The 25591-nt window shown below is 37.8% G+C and overlaps 1 protein-coding gene across 2 annotated transcripts in view; it reads right to left on the bottom strand.

Moving 5' to 3' along the window:
• SAMSN1 (SAM domain, SH3 domain and nuclear localization signals 1) overlaps positions 1–25591 on the bottom strand; it is a 175306-nt gene that overhangs the window by 78558 nt on the left and 71157 nt on the right. For both annotated transcript variants that reach the window (XM_007967038.3, XM_073010349.1), the window contains one exon: positions 25074–25426. In XM_007967038.3, coding sequence (XP_007965229.1) covers positions 25074–25426 — 353 coding nt within the window. The remainder of the gene's footprint in view (positions 1–25073; positions 25427–25591) is intronic.

Genomic DNA, 25591 nt, shown 5'->3' with positions numbered 1-25591 from the left:
CTGGAACACTTCTGGCCTTTGCCTATCTATGCCATTCTCCTTTCTTCCTCTGACCTGGTCACGCTGGTGTCTCTGCACTTGGACCACCAGTCAGTTCTTTCCTATCCTGGGATTTTGCTCAAGCTCTTCCTTCTGCTGGAAGTGCTTTTCCCTTTACTTTTGACAGGGATGGCTCCTTGTCATCAAAGTCTGCTTTCCTTCAGGCCACCTGTTCATGGAGGTCCTGTGGTGTGATGAGAGCATGTGGACTTTGGAGGAGTGATGGCATAAGACTTCATGTCACCTCCACAAAGGGCTGTCTCCAAGCAAGCACTTACAGGTGCTTGATTGTTTTTACTGTTTTGATGATTTTTTGTGTTGTTGGTTTATTTTGGTTACTGGAAGGCGGAAGTTAGGACTATTGCTAACACCTGGCAGACAGGGGCTCAAGAAATGTTTGTTGAATAAATGAATCATCTCCACCGTATAGGTGTGCACATTTTGGGCCACCTCCTTGGATTGACAAGTAACAGGTTTAAAACTGCAGAATCCATACCCCTCAACACTCAAAAGGATGATGGCAGGTAGAACAAATGTTGAATTAGACAATATCAGAAAAAAATTCAGCAAAAATTTGGAAACACACACACTACAAACTATTAAAAAAAAACAAAAACTTTCGGCCGGGCACAGTGGCTCACGTCTGTAATCCAATCACTTTGGGAGGCTGAGGCAGGTAGATCCACGTGAGCTCAGGAGCTCCAGAGCAGCCTGGGAAACATGGGGAAACCCCATCTTTACTAAAAATACAAAAAATTAGCCAGACGTGGGGTTGCACACCTGTAGTCCCAGCTACTTGGGAGGCTGAAGCAGGAGAATCGTCTCAACCCAGAAGACGGAGATTGCAGTGAGCCGAGATCGCATCACTGCATGCCAGCCTGGGCGACAGAGCAAGACTCCATCTAAAAAAATAAATAAATAAAATAAAAACTTTCTGCTGTATGGAGAAATTCATAAGATATGTCAAAATACCTTCCTAATGATGATAATTATCTATTATTGATCTTTATAATATTCTGTCCCATGGCTTCAACATCTTTTAACATAAATTATTTTATTCTAACAGCTTTCCTGTGAAATACTTATTCTGATTCTTATGCATATGAAAAACTATTTGAATTTCCTTTTCTACCGACTCAGCTCCTGATTCCAGGACTTCTAATTCTGAATCCACGAGTTCTCCTGCAAAGCATTCATTGAAATGAACTATCTCCTTACCCACTGAAAGAAATTATGCCAGTCCCATCTCCTCTAAAATCCTGGCCTTTTAATTCTCTGAATATTAGAACTTGACTTGAATTTGCTGACCCCTGTTTGTGTAGATAGTGTTTTAGAAAATCAACACTTCTCCTTTGGAAGGGAAAAGAAACTTTCTTTACAAGATAATAAATACATAGGGGAAAAACACGGGCTTTTGTTTGTCTAGTTTATGGTACAATCAGTATGTCATGTGGTTCATGCAAAGGCAGCTTCTTTATTTCAGCCAGCAAAGGTCATCTCTTCTGGCAACCAGTAGGTGAGCAGAATCCACTCAGTAGTATCACCTTACCAAGGCAGCAATGGGGAAACTACAGAAGTTTGTTGCTGGTCTTTAAACCAGCACAGCTTTGATCACCACCTTGGAAAACCCTAACAAGTTTGAGTCTTTTCTATGACTGACTAATGTCTTGACTAGTGAAGGGCCCTTGGGAGAATCTCTCTCTCTCTCTCTTCTTTTTCCAGAGACAGGGGCTCTCTCAGTTACCCAGGATGTAATTCAATAGCATGATCATGGCTCACTGTAGCATTGAACTCATGGGCTCTAGAGATCTTTCTAGGCCTCCTGTATTGCTAGGACTACAGGTGTGGGCCACCATGCCTGTCTAATTTTTTTTTTTTCTTTTCTGCAGAGACAAGGTTATCCCTATGTTGCCAAGACTAGGCTTGAACTCTGGGCTTCAATTTATCCTCCCACTTCTGCTTCCCAAAGTGCTGGAATTACAGGTGTAAGCCACAAAGCGTGGCCTCAAAATCCCTCTTTCAGGCAGACAGAGATAAGAAATAATGGGATTTGAATTCCCCATAGGCATAATATATTGTTTCTGGGCTCCTCCCAGAATTCTTGTCATGCTGCAAGATTTGGAAGGAGGAAGTTTCATCTTATTTGTTTGACAATTATTTACCAAATGTCTATTATGGGCCTGGGACTCTGTCAGGTGTCCAAAGATGAAAGGTATGAGCTGTGCCTTCCAAGATTTCACAGTTTAGTGGGAAGACAGGCAGATCAACAGAGAGTGAGAATGCAATGCAACATGTTCTGTATCAATCTGAGATGTAATAAGCAGTGAAAGCATAGATGATAAATTGTTAATTTGCCTGGAGAAGTTAGGAAATGTTTTACTAAAAATGTAATTCTTGAGAAAACATTTAGTGAAACAGGAATTTGTCAGGTGGACAAGATAAATGGAGGGCATAATCTAGCAATGGGCAGAGTATATGATAAGATTAGAGGCATGAAATGGGTACTAAAACCATCTTTGCAAGATTATGACAACAAGAAATCTGACATAGCTTACTCCATCTTGCTTCTGACCTCCAGGGTGTCCTTGGTCATTCCTGAGTGTAGGTCAAGCTAACTTGGGGAAGAATTTAGTTTATAGTTTAATCTTAAAGCAAAGATTAAACTTCAAAGCTTGTCTCTTTCTTTGTTCAGGTAACACTATGCAGAGAGGAGAGCTCTAATATAACATTTTGGACCAAACTGAGAGAGAAGAGTGGTGATCTTTTCTGCATTCTGTATGTTTGTTTCATAGACAAGAAAACACTGAGGAAGTTTAGTGATCAACAAGCTTTAGAATTTTTGAAAATTGGAAGAAGGGTCTATCTCTCTATTTCCCATCTCTGCTTCATGCTCCACATTTTAGTCAATGCCTTCTATCTAACCACAAATATAACTGTGTCCCTCTCTTGCTTCACAATGATTCTTCAATGGTTTCCCACCCCATATAAATGTATACATGCTCACCTTACATTCATCTCTACACTATTGAGCATAGTATATTAGTTTTCCAAGGCTGCCATAACAAAGTCGTACAAACTGGGTGGCTTAGAGCAGCAGATATTATTGTCTCAGTACTGGAGGCTATAAGTCCAAAACTGAACTGTCTTTGTAAAACTAATGAAAGGCCACAATGTTAGGCTTTTATGAGAGGGACTCGAACACTAATAAGATAGACACAGTTTCTAGAATTCCTTACTGCTTAAGGGTCATGTAGCCAGAGGTTACAATATTTGTGACTTCCCCAATTTCTCTTATAGATAATATCGCTACTGTAGAATCTAAGATCAGTTTTTTGAGATATCTTTCACACTGCCCCACCCAGACTCATGACTCAACTGGTCATGTGGCCTCATCCAGAGGCAGACTCAGTGCCCGAGGGCCATTTTCAACACCCTGCGATTTCAGTCCCCAGACAATCAGAAGCAGCCATTTCTTTACCCCCTGCCCACAAAATTGTCCATAAAAACCACCTCCAAGCCTTTGGGGAGACCGAGTTGAGTGATAACTCTAGTTCTTCTGCATGGGTTGGCCTCAATCAATTAAATTCTTCTCTACTGCAATGCCATAGTTTCAGTGGATTTATGTTGTTTGCGTAGTTGGCAGGAAAACCTGTTGGGCAAATACAATACAGTCTAGAACTGAGGAATAATTCCCTACATCAAATGTATATGATAAATAAGGAGAAAGATGTGGGAGGGGGATGACAGGTGTTAGTTTACAGCCAGATTCTGAAGCATTTGGATGGCATGTGTTATGGGTTGAACTATATGGCCAAAAAAGATATGTTGAATTTCTGACCCCCAGCACCTCAGATTGTGACCTTATTTGGAAATACAATTGTTGGCAATGTAATTAGTTTAGTTAAGATGAGGTCATATGAAGTAGGGTGAACCCTTAATCCAATAAAACTAGTGTCCTTGAAAGGAGAGGGAAACTTGGACACCCACATGCACAAAGGGATGACCATATAAGAACAAACAGGGAGACTGGCCGTGTGAAGATGGAGGCAGTTAGTGGAATTATGCCACCAGGAATCAAGGAGTGCCTAATGCCCAGGGTTATCAGAAGCTGAAGAAACAAGGAAGGAGTCTCTCCTAGAGGCTTTGAAAAGAACATGACTCTGCCAATACCTTGATTTTGGACTTTTAGCCTCCAGAACTGAGACAATAACATCTGCTGCTGCAAGCCACCCAGTTTGTATGACTTTGTTATGGCAGCCTTGGAAAACTAATATACTATGCTCAATAGTGTAGAGTTGAATGTAAGGTGAGCATGTATACATTTATATGGGGTGGGGAACCATTGAAAAACCATTGTGAAGCAAGAGAGGGCCACATTTATGTTTGTGGTTAGATAAAAGGCACTGACTAAAATGTGGAGCGTGAAGTAGAGATGGGAAATAGAGAGATAGACCCTTCTTCCAATTTTCAAAATTTCCAAAGCTTGTTGATCACTAAACTTCCTCAGTGTTTTCTTGTCTATGAAACAGACACACAGAATGCAGAAAAGATCACCACTCTTCTCTCTCAGTTTGGTCCAAAACGTTATATTAGAGCTCTCCTGTCTGCATAATGTTACCTGAACAAAGAAAGAGACATGCTTTGAAATTTAATCCTGCCAGATCCCCTTACTTAATGATGGGAATGTCACAATGAAAAATGATAGTACTAATATAATAATATGGACTCTTAAAATGATTTTGATATTGATATTTTTATGATTAAAAAATTCAGTTGAAAACTCATCACCATGAAATGAATTAAATTAATATTCCAGTATCAAGCAATTTGACTTCCCAGAATTGTTTTTCTTGATCTTTATCCTAATTGGAAAAGTGAATTCATATCCATATCTTGAACTATCTACTCCCATGCAAGCAAAAATGCTAAGAAGTATTCTATAAGTAAGATCAATACTAAGGATACTATAATATAGCTGTAATTTTCTGTTACATGTATTTCCTCCAATGTAATGAACTGTTATGATAATTGGTAGCTTTAATGAAAGCAAATGACTTCTGTCTAATTTGGGTAGGTTGTATTCCAAGGTATGATGTTCCTAAGTCTATGCACTTTTTAGCTGTTTCTAATCTTGGATAGTTTAAATAGTTTTTATTATAAATGCAGAAAAATTGAGTATGTTTTCAGTATTTCAAACAACATAAATGCACATGCACACACTCTACAAGTCATATATCTTTACCGAAATGACCAAATTCACTAGAGAGCAAGGAGACACTGCTGAGGCATTCTGATTCACATTCTGCAAAGTCATCATAACCTCCTGAGACACAACATGTCTTTGCATATATGAGTAAATAATTTAACAACTATAAGATGTGTCCCAATATATCTTTCATTTCATTTACTGGAATACCAAAACTGACACTGATGCCAAAATATTAATTATATGAAATCACCAAAAATGTAAAGTCTATGTTTCTAATTGAATTATATTGAAGGAGAAATTTAACCTGACGTCACTTTGTTTTGAACACAAATTACACAGTGATATTATTGAATTAAGACTCTGTAAGTATGAAAAACTTTTGTGTACACCATTTAGTATTCAGATGTCTTTGGTACTTTTATGTAAAATCATAAAACTTATTTGGGAAAGTTAAGGCTCAGAGAAGAGCTGAAGAAGCTCAATTTAAGGGGGGAAAAAAAAAAGCTGAGAGCAGCACTGGATCTAGAGCCCAAGCGTCCCCACTTGTGGCACAAATATAGTGCAGTCTTATCATGGGAGTGACCTTCTTCCCCAGTTACTAAGCCCTGGGTACAAAAACAACAGTGCTTTCTATACTTAGTGATTCATAGAAAATGATATTTTAGAGAGATGAGTGGCCTTAAGCAGAATTGCACAATAGTTTCTTACCCTGCAAATCAAATGTTCTCCAAGGAAAGAACAGGTATAAAATACTTGGAAGGAGCTGTGAATGCCCCATGTCAGCAATTGACATATGTGTCAGCATAAGTAGTGGTAGAATTATCTCAGTAGGAAAAGATTTAACAAGAATATAGGTACCATTAAAATTAGTAGCAAAAGTGAACCAAAAATCGCTTGTATCTGCATGGGGTGGTCAAGTTGGGTATACTTACCTACCTACTGGCATTCATTCATTTTGTCATTCCTTTACCCCAACACCGTTTTTGAGTTCCTACTATATGTCCAGCATTGGTAAATACATTCATTTTTTAAAAGTCTGATTTGCTTATACTATCTGGATTTTTTAAATGACTAATGTCTGGTTCTGAACCCATGCCATTGATTTCAAATCAGATAATCTAAGAGGACCTTAGATGCCTCCATACCGACTTGAAGAAGAGTTTTATGGAGACGCAGATGGAGAATATGGATTATATGTTTAAAAGCCACCATTTCCCATACTCTCATACTCAGTCTCATTCATTATTAAAGCATAGAAGTAGATGAGAAGAAGGGAGATTTCTTGGAAGAGAAAAATGAGCAAAATGAGCAAACATTTATTGATCATCTGCTATAGATTACTGCATCTCACTAAATCCCCTTAACAACAGTATCAAGTGTTATTGTCTCCTGTGTTGCAAAGAGGAAACTGTGGTACAAAACAGCTAACTCACCTAAAGACAAAAAGCTAACTAGTAGTCAAGAGGTAAACCCAGGCCTGTCTGACACCACTACACCACACAGCCAAACCTCTTGTGCAGAATAAAACTCACAAGCAAATTAGTGGAGAAAGATGATAAACCAAAAGCAACTCCATGCATTTCTTTAGCAGTTGGCTGTACATCTAAAGCTTGATTTTATAATCAAAGAAGATAGCCTCTTTATCCTTTTCCTCCTTCCCTTCTTCTGGGTTCTTTCATTTCATTTTCTACTTTGTAATTCCTTTCCAAGTGCTCACTATGCTGTCACCTTCTCCTAAGACCCAAGGGAGTATTTTTTCAGGAGCAGTCAGAGGAGGAAACTGAAGCCTGGGGAAGATCACTCCAAATCCACTCAGGTGGAAAAGTTACAACATGCATAATTTCCAAAGCAGGGTTCAGGCTTCAAAGGAATGGAGAAGCAACTGAAATTGAGCAGAGGGACAACAAAATGGGCACACCAGGGAGCTTGTAAAACCCAGAAGGAAAAAGAACATGTTTTGGGCTGGGAGCGGTGGCTCACGCCTGTAATCCCAGCACTTTGGGAGGCTAAGGTGGGGGTAGGTGGATCACCTGAGGTCAGGAGTTCAAGACCAGCCTGGACAACATGGTGAAAACCCGTCTCTACTTAAAAATACAAAAATTAGCTGGGCATGGTGGCATGTGCCTGTAATCCCAGCTACTTGGGGGGCTAAGGCAGGAAAATCACTTTAACCCAGGAGGCAGAGGTTGCAGCGAGCTAAGATCACACCACTACACTCCAGCCTGGGGAAAAGAGAAAGACTCTATCAAAAAAACAAACAAACAAACAAACAAAAAAACGTTTTGGTTTGTGTACATCACAGAGGGCCTCCAAGATGTGGGGAAAATATCATCAACGACTCATCCTCTATTGATAACATTAGCTTTTATACCAGCAGCCATGCTGAGAAGTTCAGAGACAGTGTTAAACTGCCAAAGCAAGTCAATGAACTCAACAAAATGCATTTCTTACACATAAATCTACAATTGCCTTGCTAGTTTTGTGATGCAACTTTCTGAAATATGTATTTGTTTCCTTTTAACACGGGTTCTTGGCCTCCATCTATATACCAAGCAGAGACCTAAGCACCAGTACATAAAATATCTCTTAGCATCCTAACTGTAAGTCTGAGAGAAAGCTTTATTTTTCCCACCACACAGAAAAGGGACTGGGGATAGCACAGTAGTGTGACTGCGGATGTCATAGATTCCAAATTTAAACTCAGGATTCCTTCCTTTAAAGTCTAGTGGTCTTTCTCTGATACCATGCTACATAAACTTTTCAACATCATGATGAATAGATACAACGCTAGCCACAATAAAAGTGCAAAAATGCTCTGAAGATATTAGGAGTTTAATAAATATTTGGTGATTGGTAGATTTGTGTAATTTCAAAAGGCGAACCAACGTACTTTGTCTGCTTGCCAATGGGACGTATGTCTAGACCATGAAAATAACAGGAACACATAATAATTTGTTCACTTCCAATTACCTATCTGCAGATGGGCTTGCTCATTGGTTCCGTTTTTGTTGTTGGTAAAGACATAATCTTACCTTTTTAACAATTTTCCCAGATCCACAAAGGGCAAGCTGCTACTCTAGTTGACAACCCATTGGCAGTAACCACATTTAGAGTCAGTTGTGTTTTAGTCAAAGGAGACATTTATCCACTTTCATCTGAATTGAAGTAATGCACAACAAATATAGCTCTCAAATTTACTAATTGCGTTGAATAAGGATATCCAAGTGTTGCGAGACCATCAGAAAAAGCACGTTACAAAAGCTAAGTACTCAATTTCAGAAAGCCTTTTAACATAAGTATTTCAAAATCATTAATTTTGTTACGATTTAACACCAGTGATGTTCATTTCCCACAATCTATTCTGACATCTAAAGGAACATTTTTAAAGTATCTCTTGCATCATATAAGCCTACCACCATATAATACCACTTAAAAATTACTGCATTTTACAAAGATAAAGGCAGGGGGAGTTTGGCCCATGAAAAATCTAATAAAACCTTCTTCATATATATATATATATATATATATATATATATATTTTTTTTTTTTTTTTTTTTTTTTTTTTTTTTTTTTTTGAGACAAGGTCTCACTTTGTCATCCAGGCTGTAGTGCAGTGGTACGATCTTGGCTTGCTACAACTTCTGCCTCCCGGGTTCATGTGATTCTCTTGCCTCAACCTCCCGAGTAGCTGGAGTTACAGGTGTGCACCAACACGCCTTGCTAATTTTTGTATTTTTAGTAGAGATGGGATTTCACCGTATTGGCCAGGTTGGTCTTGAACTCCTGACCACAAGTAATCTGCCCGCGTCGGCCTCCCAAAGTGCTGGAAATACAGGGGTAAGCCACCGCACCTGGCCTTTCTCATATTTCTTTTTGAGTCATGTTAGTGTTTAGTGTTATCCAATACAAAGAAACACACACATGCACACCACCTAGAGACCTATTGTCATGGTTCAAACATCTTAGGATATAGAGATCATGACCAAACAATATGGGAAACTCTTACTAAAGTAAGTAGGCTTTATGATTAGTAAACTGGGCATTTTCTTTGATCCTCTGACAGAGGAGATCACTTTTGCTCCTCAATGATTGCTTGAATGCTATGTCAGGTGCCTTAGTTCATACAGAGTGGTATTGACAGAGGGTTTCATGGCTCCTAGAACCACAAGAAGGCAATCCACTAAAACATCCATATCAGGGAGGCATTGTCAGAAGAGAGAAAGGAAAATAAAAGTAAAGAACATAAAAGAGTAGGAGGAAGTTGCACAAATAAGTCAGGTGAATGGTTTTTAATCCAGCTTGGATGGCAAGCTTGAAAAAAAAATACAAAAAATGACCCAGTTCAGAGAATCAGATTTTATTTACATAAATATATAAAAAAAGATTATTTTAAAATGATAAAAATTATTTAATATAAAAACATTTTGTAAAATCTGGAAGATACATGGTAAGTGAACTTGTGGTTTGTTAATACCCTTTGCTTGGGGATTTTTCTACTCCACAATTTATGAAAAGTCCCAAATACTCTCTAATGGGATTTTTAGCTCAGTTGGTTGGAAAGCACAAAACTACCTCTGGGGATTTATCCACTGCACCCATTAGAGGCTCTGTACACTCTTCCAGCTGATCCTAAAGGCCTTGAGTACTGAGCATTACTAAGGGACACCCACTTCATTCCTGGTATCCTTTTCTCTTTTCTGTGCTCTTAGTGTGAGGTCCTAAGGTGATGTGTATGGCAAGAATGGGACTAAGAAGGCCTTGACTGAAACCACAGCTCAGCCCTGAAACTGACGGACCTTGGGCAAGTTCCTCAATCTCGGTGCCCTGTTGCCTCTCATTTGGAAAATTAAATTGCCTGCTTTACAGAATTGTTGTGCCTTCCGGATTTAATAACTTGTGAAAATAATATATATATGAGAGATTATCAAAAAGACTTCTTGGATAGGTGAAAATGAAACTGAAAAATCGGAGAATAATAAATGGTGTTCCTTTATTCAGAAGTTATTCTCAAACTTTGGTGAGAATAAAATATCACCTAAGCAGCTTTTGAAATGATGTCCATTCTAGAAATTCTGATTCAGTAAGTCTGGATTAAGCAAACATTACTATCATGGAACCACACGTTGAGAAATACAGCTTTAGAACATAGTATTCAATCAAAATTGTAAAACAAATACTGGTTTTATTTGAGAACATTATATGCAGTGATTCTTTCTTTAATGACATATCTCTCACTTAAGTGTTCAGGTTTATAAGGTCTCTGATTCTCAATTAGAATGAGTTTCCTATGTCCCCTTTATAAATAGAACTGTATCAACCTTTCACATCTAAACAGCACTGAGTTCTAATAAGTGTGCCACTGTAAGGCAGCCAACTATGGAATGGTGATTGGAAAAACACCACACATTGTTTCTTGCCTACTTATTTTAAAACTGGGTAATAAAAGGTGTTCACCATTTTGCCATGTAAGGTACTAAATTCAGAAATATTTTCACGGACATCGGGTCTTCCCGCCCGTGATGGCTTAATATAATCCACAACTACTCTTCATTCCTTCATAAAGTTGATCCATGAATATTTATTCATGGAAGAGGTCTTAGTGGTCATCTAGTACTATCCATTTATTTTACAGCTAAAGAAACCCCAGCTAATGTCAGCTGGCTTGTCCTCCAACCCAGAATCTTCACAAATGAAGTTTCCCTTCCAACGGAAGCCTAATTGAGAGCCAAGTCTACACTCGAAAAGATTTCCCCACTGAGTCTAACTTTGCTATCCAGTGTTAACAGGGAATCCAGTGTCTTAAATCATAGTATTAGTAGTAATTCCTTCGTGTACATAAGTGCACAACATTTAGGTTCACCTCCTTCACAGTATCTTACTGATAATATAAGAAAGCAGGATGACAGATTCATTTCACACAAAAATGCACTCCTTCAAAATAACAAAATAACCAGAATTCATTTTACTTCAGATCCTGAAAGTCCAGCATTAAGAAACATTAAAAAGGCCAGGTCTGGTAGCTTCATGCCTATAATCTCAGCAGTTTGGGAGGCTGGAAAGAGGATCACTTGAATCCAGGAGTTCAAGACCAGCCTAGGTAACATAGTGAGACCTCATCTTTATTTAGAAAAAAAAAAGCTGGGCATGGTGTCGCATGCCTATAGTCCTGTCTACTTGGAAGGCTGAGGCGGGAGGATGGCTTGAGCCAGGCAGATAGAGGCTGCAGTGAGCTGTGACTACACTGCTGTAGTACAGCCTGGGCAACAGAGCAAGACCCTATCTCTAAACAAAAACAAATTGCATTTGAAAGTTACTTCTTCTAAAAAGATAATTCTCTCCCACATTCCACAGTAAAATAAATGAATTCATTTTAGCTGACTGCTGTTTTGGGTTATTTCCCCATTTTTCTTAGATGTGTACAAAAAATTAGTGCTGATGATATTTTAATATGAACCCTCATCTGCTCTTTTGATAGATTTTTTCCCAGAATTTTTTCTGTTAACCCAAGCCCACACAGCCAGCAAAACTCCCAAGAATCTTGCCGCCAATTTTCCTTTTCAATTGTATAAAGTTTTGAAAGTTATTGATTCTGCAAATGTGAAAAATTAACTTATCAAAATATAGCATACATAAAATGGGAACTGGCCAAAGAAACACAAATAATATTGTTTTAACTGGAAGTTCTATCATTAACTGCTGCAATTACTGTATTCCTGATATGGCTTTTTGCAATATACTTATCACAATATGGGAACGGTTTAATCTACTCCATACAGAGAGCAGTAGGAGCTCTCAGTGGCCTCAAAATATGATGGTTCTTGCCACAAACAACTAATCTAAATTTCTTGCAAATGGCAGGCCCAACTTTTTCTCTCTAAAAGGAAATAACTCTCCTCCAAAAGTCAAATTTGGTTTTAAAACTGTGGTGTCTTTAACCACTTTTTCCCCCCAGTTTTTCAGTTGACACCTTGTCATGAGTTACAGTGGCTTGCATTAATCACTCTGGATTCATAAAGAAAATATTTTGTGGTAGTTGACTATCACATGCAAGAAACTAAGTGCCCTTTGTGGGTGACTGCGCAGGTACCTCTGATTTCTTGCCAAATCATTCAGAATGCCGCAAATCCATTAAATCTCTCCACAGGGAGGAAAAAATTCCCGCGTTCTAGAGAGAATTTATGAGTTCATTTCAATCACCACAAATGAAAGCCACCCTTAATATTCATTAGAGATTTTACAGTGGCAATATACATTAACTATTCGTATGCCCCTCTAAAAGGCCAATTTCCCGTGAAACCTTGCGTGGCTCCAAGCCACTCCTTGTAGAAACAATGGCCTATGTCCAAGTGGAATCAGGGGAGGCAAATGGATGACATTTCCTTATCCGTTGGTAATAATTCCACTAAGCCACTATGGTGGCTGTGAGTTTCTGAGCTTTAAAAATTAAAGGACAGTTTAGGAATGTGCAGTCATGTCATTGTATCACTTCTCTGCTGTCATCTGTGACCATATGCCCTAAAATGAATAGAGCTTTTCGGTTGGCATCACAAGAGGTGACTTTTGAAACTGACATTTCTTTCATTTGGAGAAATGTATATGTTGGAGACATAATTCTATGAGCCTGAGAGCTTTCCATTAATCTCCGTCTTTCTACCACCATAGTTCACGCCACCATCATCTTTCATCTGTTTTCCCTGCAAATCTATTTTCTTCACTGTATGTAGAGTGATCTTTCCAAAATATCAACTTAAGCCTCATCTCCTCAGCAAATCAACAAGAAATGCCAAAATAAGCCGTTGGCTTAAAGCAGTTTTTACATAGCTTCCTCATTGCTTTTAGGGAAGACACAGCAAAACAGCATAACCTATAAGACCATATGTGCTCTGACTCCTTCCTCAGTTTTACTTTGTCCCACATCTCCGTGTTTTCTCTCCCAGACATTACGAATTCTCGTTCTCCTTATTTGGAGTTAGTTAACTCTTCTCTTCCATCACATTTGAACTCAATCATCACTACCCCTGAAAGCATTTTCTGACTCCTTCACTAGGTCAAATTTACCTATTATTGGCCTTCACAGACCATGTAACAATCATAGCTCTTATTAAATCTGGCATTTCATGTTTATTTATGTGATTAAATATATTTTTGTTTCTAATTAGACTATGGGGTTCACAATAATCTGCTTCTACCCAACAGCTTATCCTCCTTATCTGGCATGATGTAAATACTCAAAACAAATTGTTGAGTAAATGAATAAATCAGTTCTTGATTTTAACACATCTTGTGCCCTGGCTGAAAAATCCTTTCTATGGGTGAGACATGGGCTTCCACTGGGGTTGGGCTTGAGGTGAGCCGCAATAAAGCCATATTTCTAATCCAATTATTCATCAGTATGGTTGTATTTAATAACTGGGAACCATGAGATGCATAAAGATCTTACACTGAATATTCATAAGGGTTTTTAGAGTGAATTCAACCACTTGCTTTACAACTTCCCAGGAAGAAGAGGGAACATGAATTTCTTTCCTTCATTTTTCATTCTTTCTGAAAAAGGTGGTTATGACTGAGCGATATATTATGACTTTGAAATAAAATAGCATGAAATGCATATGTGATGTGATAAAATATGATAAAATATATGAGAGGAGTTTTAAAAAGCTAACTTCATTTTACATATGCAAGACAATGTCAATACAATCATAATTTGGAAGGTCAGAAAAGGGCAATGGTGATGCCAGCACATACACTCCAGCCTCTTCTTTTTGTCTGTTTTCCCCAGTGACTCAGGCACGGTGTCACTAAAGTACCGCCAAGAAGCTAAAAGTAAACACTCACCCATTGCTCACTGTATACATTTCAGTGAGTTAGCTCCAACTTTCTTATTTCCAGGGAGATAATTGAAATACGAAATAATCTTAAAAACTACTGGAAACCACCAACGTAAATTCAGTGCAACATTTTCTCATGTAATACAGAATTGCTCGGAATTGTCGATGGTGACATCCTAATGCAAGAACCTGTCTTTGTCACCATTGTGGCCACACAGCTCAGGGAAATATCTGATATATCATAGATATTATGCTGTTGTTTACTGAATGACAAATAATTAGAAACAGATAATAAATTATAATTAAATGATAATAATTTCCCTTGAAAATAATAGCTTTTCTTCATTAAGTTCCAATTAGGTGTCAGGTACAGTTAAACATGTTACATACATTATCTAGTCCAATTCTTACTAGAATTCCACAAAGAAATCTTTGTTTTCCATTTGATAGATATGAAACTGAAACTCAGAGAAATGAAGTGACTTAACGGTTACACAGACAGTCAATGGTGAGGCCACAGTTGAAGGCCAGGCTTATTTGACTCATGGAGTTTCCACCATATGCTGCTTCTCTTTACTGCCATGGTTATTTATATATCTGCTGCAAAATTTAAAGGCAGCTTAATGACAGGAAAAGTCTGGACTAAGAGTTAGGAGGATTATGTTCAGCATCAGCTCTGCCATCATGTGCTTTGTGATCTCAGGTAATTCACTTAATCTTCATGCACCTCAGTTTCTCTATCTGTAAAATGGCAGTAATACTCTGCCTAATTCATAGAGTTAGCATAAGAGCAAATGTGAGAAAAGCTATATTGCACCTTGAAGGCAGGGTCTCTAATTATCAAGCTGTTAAACCCCTACTTTTAATCAGCACTTTCACATGCAAGATGTCATTTTATACTGCAAGCTGGGAACTGATATTTCCATTTTTCTAGATGAGATAAGTAAGGGTAAGTTACTAACCTAGTCTAAAAAATTACAAAGCTAACTGTCGCAAGAACAGAAAACCAAACACTGCATGTTCTTGCTCATAGGTGGGAATTGAACAATGAGATGACTTGGACATGGGAAGGGGAACATCACACACCGGGGCCCATTATCGGGAGCGGGGAGGGGGAGAGGGGAGGGATGGCATTGGGAGTTATACCTGATGCAAATGACGAGTTGATGGGTGCTGACGAGTTGATGGGTGCAGCACACCAACATGGCACAAGTATACATATGTGACAAACCTGCACGTTGCGCACATGTGCCCTAGAACTTAAAGTATAATAAAAATAAAAAATAATAAATAATAAAAAAATTACAAAGCCATGATCTTTGCAGAAAAACTTTGGATTTTATGTATATTTCAGCTTAAAATCCTGCTCTGCCACCTGCATAAATCAGTTATCCTCTTTGAGCTTCAGATTTCTACCATTAAAATGGAAATAATGATACCATGATACCATCTTACTGAATCATAACACAATTAAAAGAATATATAAAAGTACCTGAAATAAAGTCAAGTGCTAAGTCAACGGTGACCGTGATCATCACAATGTGTCTCTGTGCTGAAAACAAGATTTCAAAGGCATGGACCACTCAAGGTGGCACCTAGTGTGTATGTGATGATGGGTGAGGGTCAGGGTGATGATGGCAAAACAGATGTCTCTCTCCAACCAAGCACTCTTTACATCGCATAGACCCTGATCTTCTGCTCCCTTCTACAGTCTTACTTAAACTTCATCCATCCATTTTTTCAAAGCAGACTTTCCTCCTCTGAAATAGCATGTAAAAGGATGTTTAAAGTACTTCTGGTTTGAATGGTGAGAGCTCCTGAGAATGAAAATGAAAATTCTGGTTCATGAAGAAGTTTCTGTAGCCCTAAAGGGAACTCATATGCATAGTTGCTGGTTCTGGCTTACATTGTTTAAGTTATGGCTGATGCATCCAGAGACCATGAGGGAGAGAGAAAGTAGATGGGATAGAGAAAGTGTAGTTGTTCAGAAAACAAAACAAAAAACAAAAACAAAACCCTAAACCTAAATCAGCTTAGGTAAAGGTAAAAAATGTAGAAATAAGTCCAACATGCGTCATCTGAAGAAAATTGCTTTGAAAAATTAGAAAGAAACCTTTATGTACAAGTCTTTTTCTGCACATATAATTTATCTTCCTCATTGTATCCTTATGACCCAAACTATTGAAGACAGCAAGGATCTTAAATATCATCAATATTCTCCTCCATTCCAAAGATGAGGCGGTAGAAGCCCGTGAGATGAAGCAATTTGACCCAAAAAGATCCTACTATGACAGAGCTGAGCTCACAGCTGACTCTTCTGGCTTTGGGCAGTATTCCTTTGAGGGTATAACACAGCCTCTAACACACCATGCTATACATGCAAAATATGTCTTTTCTATAGTTTGCTTAGCAATATTTGAATTATGAACATATCTCTTTGCAATAAAAGAAAATTTGGCAACACTCGGAGCATCTGCCAAGGCTCATTATATGTTCTAATGAGCTCATTCAAATGTTCTAACATTCAGGCTTCTCTCCTGCCAAAGATTGATGTCCAGCTTTGGTGATTTGCTTCCTTCTGTTGAAGCATGCAAGAGAGGCTCTAAGTAAAAAGGCCATTTAGGCCTCTCACGGCTAATGAGCAGATTGGGCCCCCCTCAGATTGTCCATAATTGTCTTCCTCCTTCTATTTGAGAATCCAATGAAACAAATTCCAACTTCCGTTGTGAAATTCAAAATGTAGTTATAATTGATTATCATGGATCCTATTTCATGATCATAAGAGCTAATCTAAATTATAAATGTTTTATGATGACTTTAGGAAGATTTTACTATAAGGAGTATCAATTCAACTTTCTTCTTAATATGATGCACTTGAGTAAACAAGCACAGAGTGAAAAACACACGAAGAGAGAAAAGGAACAAAATCCTTAGGGTAATTCACGAAGAAGAGGGATTCTTGGTTTCCATAACAATTCTATAACTCGATCACAGGACTATTATTTTCACATATGCATGAAGTTTGTGTAATTGGGAAAAGCCAAACATCAACCCAAACGATTTGACTGGTTTGAATGCTATATTGCTGTGTCTCAAAAGTCTAATTTAATAATATCTCTATTATCTTGGGTTTCCAGACTAATACTTCACACTTACAGAGAAATTACATTTTGTCCTTTTATCTTTATTTTTATTGTAAAAGATTTTATTGGAAAAGACACTTAAACATTTTATGCACACTTACGATTTACTTTCTTCATATTCAACCTAAGGAATTTCCATAAACCTGACATCTTCTACTATTATAATATCTCATATTTTATGTGTTTATTCTATAAGCTCTTCTTTAGCTAATAAAAAATGTGTTCACATGTCTGGCTAGACCTTTTTTCAAGCTTATTTTATATACAGGTACTACAAAGTGTTTGCCATTTTACTGAATTTTTACACCAAAAATTGCGATTACTTATTCTTCCATTTTACCATTTTCTTTTAATAAGATCTCATAAACTCTCTTGTCCACCCCTTCTCCTAACACACATGCATACTTCTAAGGCTCCCAAGTTCATAGGCTGGATGTCTTAGGAGGCACCTTACATGACTTTGCTAAATGAGTGAATAAATGGACAAATGAATGAATAAGCTATTGCAGAATCTCCTAATTTTCAAATTCTTCTCTTGGGTAAATGCTGATTCTCCTACCATCAAACATTAAATTGGTCATAATTAAAATTTCATCATATAAAATTGTCATAATTAATGATTATTTTCTTGCTCACTTTAAATTTATAAAATTATTTTTAGAATCTTGATTGTCAAGTATATTAATTTCAGCACAGACTGTAGCAAGTATAGATATGTTTTGGCATTTTTGTATCACATTTTCCTATTTATCTTTTTGAAATTCTCAGTCCAGATTGCCATTTATGATGCTTTCTTTTCCACAAGTGGTCCAAATATATTTGCTGAAACTTTGTACCTTTCCATCCCACTATAATTCCACTGCAAAAAAGTAAAATTTAAAGCTGTTCCAATAAGCGGTTTTTGATGTTGGAGATGAAACACAAGGGTGTTAAATTATGAGGGATTATGCATTGATAGTTCATAGCCTACCTTCTTCTGGGTGGGTGTGTGAGCTTTCTTCTTAGTATGTCTTATTGTTTACCAGGTCCAAAAGTAATACCACCCAGCACAAATGGGAACACACAGGTTTTTTGGCAGGAGCCTAACATCACTAAAGCACAAAGAAAATGAGAAGAGAATCTGCAAAATTGTTTTTCCTTTTTCCTAAACCATGTGCCTCCTTACTCACTGTCTTTTCACTGTTCCTCTCTAGCCTTAATTCTTTCCTTGCATATTTCTATTTTTCAAAGTCTACATCATGGATTCTTACTCATTCATCTACACTTTTAAACTTCACTACTGTTCACCAGATAGGTAGAGAAGAAAAGGAAGGCCAAAATGAGGAAATAGTATGAAGATATGAAGATGGATAAAATATCATTGTGCTTGATGAAAAGATGATACTCATTTTATCTGTAGTAAAGAGTGTGTAAAAAAGACCTGTGTGCATCTGGTTAGAAGGAAGATTCGGTGAATGAGTTTAGATTTGACCCTGTAGGTTGTGGAGGAGGTGTTTAAAGGTTTGTGAGGGGAGCAGTGACATTATTAGATTTGAGTTTCAGGACCATTAATCAGGGTAGCATTTATCAGTTAGAATAGTCAAGAAAATTAATCTGTTAGATTAATCTGATAATGGTGTGTCATGTTGATTGAAGGCAGACGACTAGGGTGAGGGAGACTGCCAAGGGAGAGAATAGAGAGACAAAATGGAGGACAGGCACAGACAGCTTATCCTGGTTCCGTGGTCTGTCTCCCAAAGATATCTGGTTTTCTTGAGACGTATTAAAACCTTTACACAACTTAACAGTGAAGCTGTGTATCCCAAGAGCACTTTCCCATGTCAATAATTAGCATCCACTGCTGCACATTTGAACTGAAATAATTGTAAAACCTTTTGTTACTCTATGTATTGGTGAGCATTGGCAGGCTTCCTGTTCCTCCAACTGAAACAGTTGCGTAAAGAATTTTTCCATCATCCACACGGGTTGTCACCATTGTGATGAGTTCATGCGAGATTCCAAAACAGCCTTCACATCTTGCCTTAGATACCTTTAAGTATAGCCTTGTTTATGTTCTCACCTTCAGATGCTGTAATATCAACTCCACTCATTTTTCTTTGATTTTTGTCATATGATTCTGTCTCTCACTATTAAAATTTTTCTCTATATACTATGTTTGAAGTCTTCTATAGGCAGGTCTCTGTTCTGTTCTTTTGGGTCTTTGACTTTGCTTCTTCCTGAAAGATTTTTTTTAGTGTCACTTTTTAAACATTTTCACACTATTTTTATAAAATCGGGTTCAAAATATTTTAGAAACTTGAGAGGAGGAATGGATATTTGTTCCTTGTTCATGTCTAGATTGTATCTCTTTCTTTCTTTCTTTCTTTCTTTCTTTCTTTCCTTTCTTTCTTTCTTTCTTTCTTTCTTTCTTTCTTTCTTTCTTTCTTTCTTTCTTTCTTTCTTTCTTTCTCTCTCTCTCTCTCTCTCTCTCTCTCTCTCTTTCCTTCTTTCTTTCTTTTTTGAGACGTAATCTCACTCTGTCACCTAGGCTGGAGGGCAGTCGTGCAATCTCGGCTCGCTGCAACCTGCGCCTCCCAGGTTCAAGCGATTCTCCTGCTTCAGCCTCTCGAGTAACTGGGATTACAGGTGTATGCCACCATGCTGGGCTAATATGTGTGTGTGTGTGTGTGTGTGTGTGTGTGTGTGTGTATATATATATATATTTTTTTTTTTAGTAGAGACAGGGTTTTACTGTGTTAACCAGGATGGTCTCGATCTCCTGACCTCGTGATCCACCTGCCTCAGCCTCCCAAAGTGCTGGGATTACAGGTGTAAGCCACCACGCCTGGCCCCATTTCTTAATCTTATAAAAATAATTTGTTTATCCTTATAAATCTGAAAAAGTCTCCCAGATTTTGAAAAATATATGTGTTATTATAAAAACATTATATGAAAGGAAGATTTTGTCTCCTTCACAACCCACAAACTCTATCCTTTCTTACCCTCATTCCCTACCAAGCCTATGGCTCATTTTCCTCCTTTTGTTAAGATGTTCCATGCTCTTAGCTTGCAGAGCTTCATAAGTACTCTTCAGTTATTCTTCTTATAAATTGATTTGAAACACTTGGCTTCAAAGATTATTTTTGGTCACCTCCACTATTCCCTTTCTTAAGATGCCTCTGAAATCCCCTCTCAACACCACTCATCTCAGATGGTAGAAAAGATCGTCATCCTTACTTTTTCCTTTCCCATTTCTCTTGTGGAGTATACCCTTTCATAAATCTGATCTTTTACCTTTCTCAATTTATATCAATTCCATAATCACATATATTTCTTCACTCCCAGATCCCACAGACATTACAAACAACTTAACTTCATGTTAAACATCTCTATGTGTCTCATTTTCCTGTTGACTTCTGTGAAGAGCCCTTGACAAATAATACATTTCCCTGTCTGATTCAGTTTGTTTATAGTATCTCAACTGAATAAAATGTTCCAATCTTACAGACCTGTGGGTGCTTTGATTTTTGCAATAAATATTTCTTGCTACAGATGAATCCCAACAGTATTTCATTAAACTTTTCTAATAGATATTAATAAACTTGCTTAACTAATGGGTGTTTTTGGTATGCAAAGAGTTACTCAGAGGAAAGAGAGTGAGTAGGACTGAAACTACCTTACAGAATCGGAATTAGTGGGTGAAAGAGGGTAAGGAGTTTACTCAAGCTCACTCTGCTGGCAATGTCAGAGCTGCATTAAATCCATCAGCACCCACCTTGAGAGTGGGAGGCTACAGTGGGCTTACCAGGAAGCATACCTGGGTGAACAAGGACTTTCTCAAAGATGAGTTAATTTCAGATCACCTAAAAACTCTGATGTAATAATAGAATCAAAGACACCAAGTGGATCACAAGGTCAGGAGTTCGAGACCAGTCTAGCCAACATGGTGAAACCCCATCTCTACTAAAAATACAAAAATTAGCCAGCCGTGGTGGCGGGCACCTATAATCCCAGCTACTAGGGAGGCTGAGGCAGGAGAATCGTTTGAACCCAGAAGGCAGAGGTTGTAGTGAGCCAAGATCGTGCCATTGCACTCCAGCCTGGGCGACAGGGAGAGAATCCGTCTAAGAAAAAAAAAAAAAGAGAGACACCAGAATGTACTATTCCTAAAATTTTTGAAGTCAAGGAGAAACTAGTGTCCTTGTAGATCGGATTCATTTCCCATGAAATGTGGGGTTTAGGCCCAGCTCCATCATATCTGCATATCTTGGCACATATATTTTTTTAAATATAATCACACTCTTACCCTTTTAAATTGCAAAAATGTCGCCTCTGACTACTTGCCATTAATGGTAAGTAACATTCATTACAGAAGCACATCTTTTCAAACCCCAACACTGCCTTCTTTACATTCTATAATATGAAAGTTAAATAACCGAAATAATAACCCTGCAATTACTATTGAAAAAAATACCAGCTCTGCTGAAATGAAACTGGATATTTTTCACTTGTTGTTGTTATAGAATATATGTGTAGAATACAAAAATAATAATTTGCACTCATCCGACTTCTTTCACTTTAGCGTCTCAAATCCCAGAGTGTAAGTGGTCTCATTAAGTTTACCAAACCAATTTAACTCTAACATGCTCTTGAACCCCCTCTCCAAGTCCACTGAGGCTTTTCTGTCACAAATGCTGAACACTATCATCTGAAATTCTGAGCATTCTGTAGATATGTTTGACCTTCTGCAGATAAAACTCACTTAATCGTTAAGTTATATATTAAAATAGACAAAACTATCTAAATAAAAAAGAAAAATATGACTATTGTATATTTCCCTACATCTACACACATCCACAAACACTCACATGTACAAAATAACTTAACTTATGTACAACTGGATTTATTAGAATGAGGAAAGCTTTGGCTATAAGAACAGCTAGAAAAACAAGAAGAAATGCTTTATCTGGATCTATGGAAACAAAGTCCATTGGTTTCTAAGCTCCATTTATTTAGGCAACAAGTGCTACCCAGATGTTTATTTGTTTCTTTATTTCTGTTCTGCATTTCATGTTAGAAAATGCTTACTTTTTTTTTTTTTTTTTAGAGACAGGGTCTCACTTTGTTTCCCAGGCTGGTCTTGAACTCCTGGTATCAGTTGATCCTCCCACCTTGGCCTCCCAAAGTGCTGGGATTATTGGTGCGAGCCACCACACATGGCCAATTGTTCAGATATTTATTGAGGGCCCATTATGTTATAGGAACTATGGAGGATACAAAGATAAGTTATTCCTCGGAAATATACAAATACTGAATTAATTCCAGCACAAGTGGAGTATGGTAAGTTCTATGAAGATGAGGGCAGTGGAGATAGCATCTGGCTGTGTATCTCCAGTGCCTGATATTGTGAATAACAAATAGTAGGTGGCAGGATGTGTTTCATGAATATGTAATGAAAGAATAATGCCCTCAAATAATGTAGAAGTTCAAAGGAAGGAGGGACAACTTCTGTCTGGTGTTACCCAGAAAAGCTTTCTAGATGATGAAGTATTTGATCTGAGTCTAAGGGTTGACGGGATGGGTTCTAACAGAGAGAATTCACATACCAGGCAGAGGTCATCACACAGTCACAAAGAGAGAGGCAAGAAAGTGTGACACAGCCTTTAGGAACAGCAAATCATTCAGTTTGGCAGTTCGGCATAGGAAATCAATAAGGTGGGGGTAGTACACAGACAAGACTGAAAAATTAGATTGAGTCCAGACTGATGAAATCCAGAAATGCCAAGTTAGGGAGTCTAGATTTTATTCTTGAAGGAAACTCTATTTGTGTTCAGATGCCTATATCACAGCTTAGCCACTTGCCAAGGAGCCATCAGCCTTGATCCTGCTTCTGAAGCTGTCAGAAGGAGTCATCAGAAGCATGCCCTAATTATATTATCGGCTACTCTCCAAGAAGCTACTCTAAGAGAAAACCTGCAAAGTGCAGCAGTCCCAGAAAAGAAGATGAAGACTAAAGACATGGATGCCGCTGGAAACCATCATTCTCAGCAAACTATCGCAAGAACAGTAAACCAGACACCGCATGTTCTCACTCATAGGTGGGAATTGAACAATGAGAACACTTGGACACAGGAAGGGGAACATCACACACCGGGGCCTGTCGTGGGGTGGGGGGAGGGATAGCATTAGGAGATACACCTAATGTAAATGACGAGTTAATGGGTGCAGCACACCAACATGGCACATGTATACATATGTAACAAACCTACACGTTGTGCACATGTACCTTAGAACTTAAAGTATAATTAAAAAATTAAAAATAAAAAAATAAGAAGGAGAGATATTTAGAAATGATTAATGTTGGTCAGTTTCATCAGTTCTAAGTCTGTTATCAGACACCTGTTATATTTACCATGATACTTTGAACACAAGTTACTTCAGTTCTAGTCTTTGGAGACTTAATGCACAAATCTTAAAAGGTAAAAAAAGTTCCGAGAGAAAATATGCCTTTTCAGAGACCTCTAATATGTTATAAAATGTAGCCTCTGTCTAAGAATAGACTGATTCTTTGAGGAAAATGGTAGAGTAGGCTACCTGGATACACAAAATTGTCCCATTCATTCACTGAAAACACACATGACCAGGAGCTGTAGCGAAATAAAGTTATAAAACATGCCTTGAGCAATTTACAATGAAATTGAAAAAAAAAAAGGTGCCACTTTTAAGTACTAGAAGATTTATAATATTTGACTTTAGCTTCTTGACTATTTCCATTTTTTAGTTAAGAAAATTAAGATTAAAAGGTTTAAATACCTTATCCAAGCCAAAAAAAAAAGGTAGCACAGTCAGAATCCAAATCCAAATTTGTTTGACTCCAGAAAGCATACTGTTTCTCACGTATCATATAATAGGCTTAGAGTCTGCCCTAGTATATGGAAAACACTCTCATGCAGTAGCTAAAAGCAAGATCTCTAGCTAAAAGCAAGATCTAGGTTATAGGTCTTGGCTCTACCTCCTGTGAGCTGTCTGACTTTGCACCTGTTGCTAACTTTTTATGCCTCCATATTCTCAACTGTAAAATGAGGGGAAATAATATTTCTTTTCTTTTTCTTTGAGACAGAGTCTCGCTCTGTCACCCAGGTTACAGTGCAGTGGCGTGATCTCGGCTCACTGCAAGCTCCGTCTACCGGGTTCACGCCATTCTCCTGCCTCAGCCTCCCAAGTGGCTGGTACTACAGGTGCCCGCCACCATGTCTGGTTAATTTTTTTTTTTTTTTTGTATTTTTAGTAGAGACAGGGTTTCACCGTGTTAGCCAGGATGGTCTCGATCTCCTGACCTCATGATCCGCCCGCCTCAGCCTCCCAAAGTGCTGGGATTACAGGCATGAGCCACTGTGCCCGGCCAGAAATAATATTTCTTAGGGTAATATTTCATAATGTAAGTCCTTACCTTATAGAGTTGATGTGAGACTTAAATGAGATAATACATACAAAATGCTTAGGGAAATGGTAGGCTCAAAGAAAATGCTCATTAAAATTAGCTATTATTTTTCAGTGAAATTTCATTATAATTGCAATAATTTAGACAATTCACTTCACGTTTTCTTGATCTCAGTCAACACACAAAGTCTTCCTTCAATCAAAAAGAAATCCCTTTTTTTATGCAGTCATTAATTTGTACACAAATGAACATATGAAATGTTAACATGGGTAAAAGTCACAAGAGTTCGGTTGCTTTTTGGAAAGACAACTCTTGCTCTGGTAACTTTTCTGACACTGATAAATTTGACTGATTAGCACTTTTGCTATCTGTTTCTTTCCCGACAGTACAAAACCCCAGATAAGATGACACATTTCCGTAGCTTGCAAACTTACCCATGAATGTAGGAGATCCATATCTGAGCAGGAAGACTTGAGACGTGTGTGGCGAATACAAGAGGAGCAGTGGCCCCAGGGTCCAACTTGTGCTATTTGGAAATCAACACATGTCCAGAGAGGGTTTTCAGGAAAAGGCTTCCACTGATGCCACGTGTAAGCTTCACCTTCATACCAAGCTAATTTATCTTCCAAGTTGCATTCATTTAAAGTGCTCGATCTGCCCACTGATGCAGAAAGAGTATCCAATCTAATCTCCATTTCTTCCTTCCTCCTTGTGCTAACACTACTCACTTTCTTTTCTTGGGACTTGGTTAATTTCAAACAAGAAATCAATGTGTCATCTTCATCTTCTGAATGACAAAGAAATGGGTTAAAAACTATGATTATAATTCTTCCCTTTATATAACAGAAATAAATGAAGCGCACTGGATAAACCAAGAAGTCATTCAATTTTACAAAATTATTTACAGCAGCATTTATTTAAAAAGTAAGTTATTTTGCTATACAAAATTTTT

Source organism: Chlorocebus sabaeus, chromosome 2, assembly GCF_047675955.1.
Source record: "Chlorocebus sabaeus isolate Y175 chromosome 2, mChlSab1.0.hap1, whole genome shotgun sequence".
Classification (NCBI taxonomy): domain Eukaryota; kingdom Metazoa; phylum Chordata; class Mammalia; order Primates; family Cercopithecidae; genus Chlorocebus; species Chlorocebus sabaeus.
This window is presented reverse-complemented; position numbering and strand designations above follow the sequence as displayed.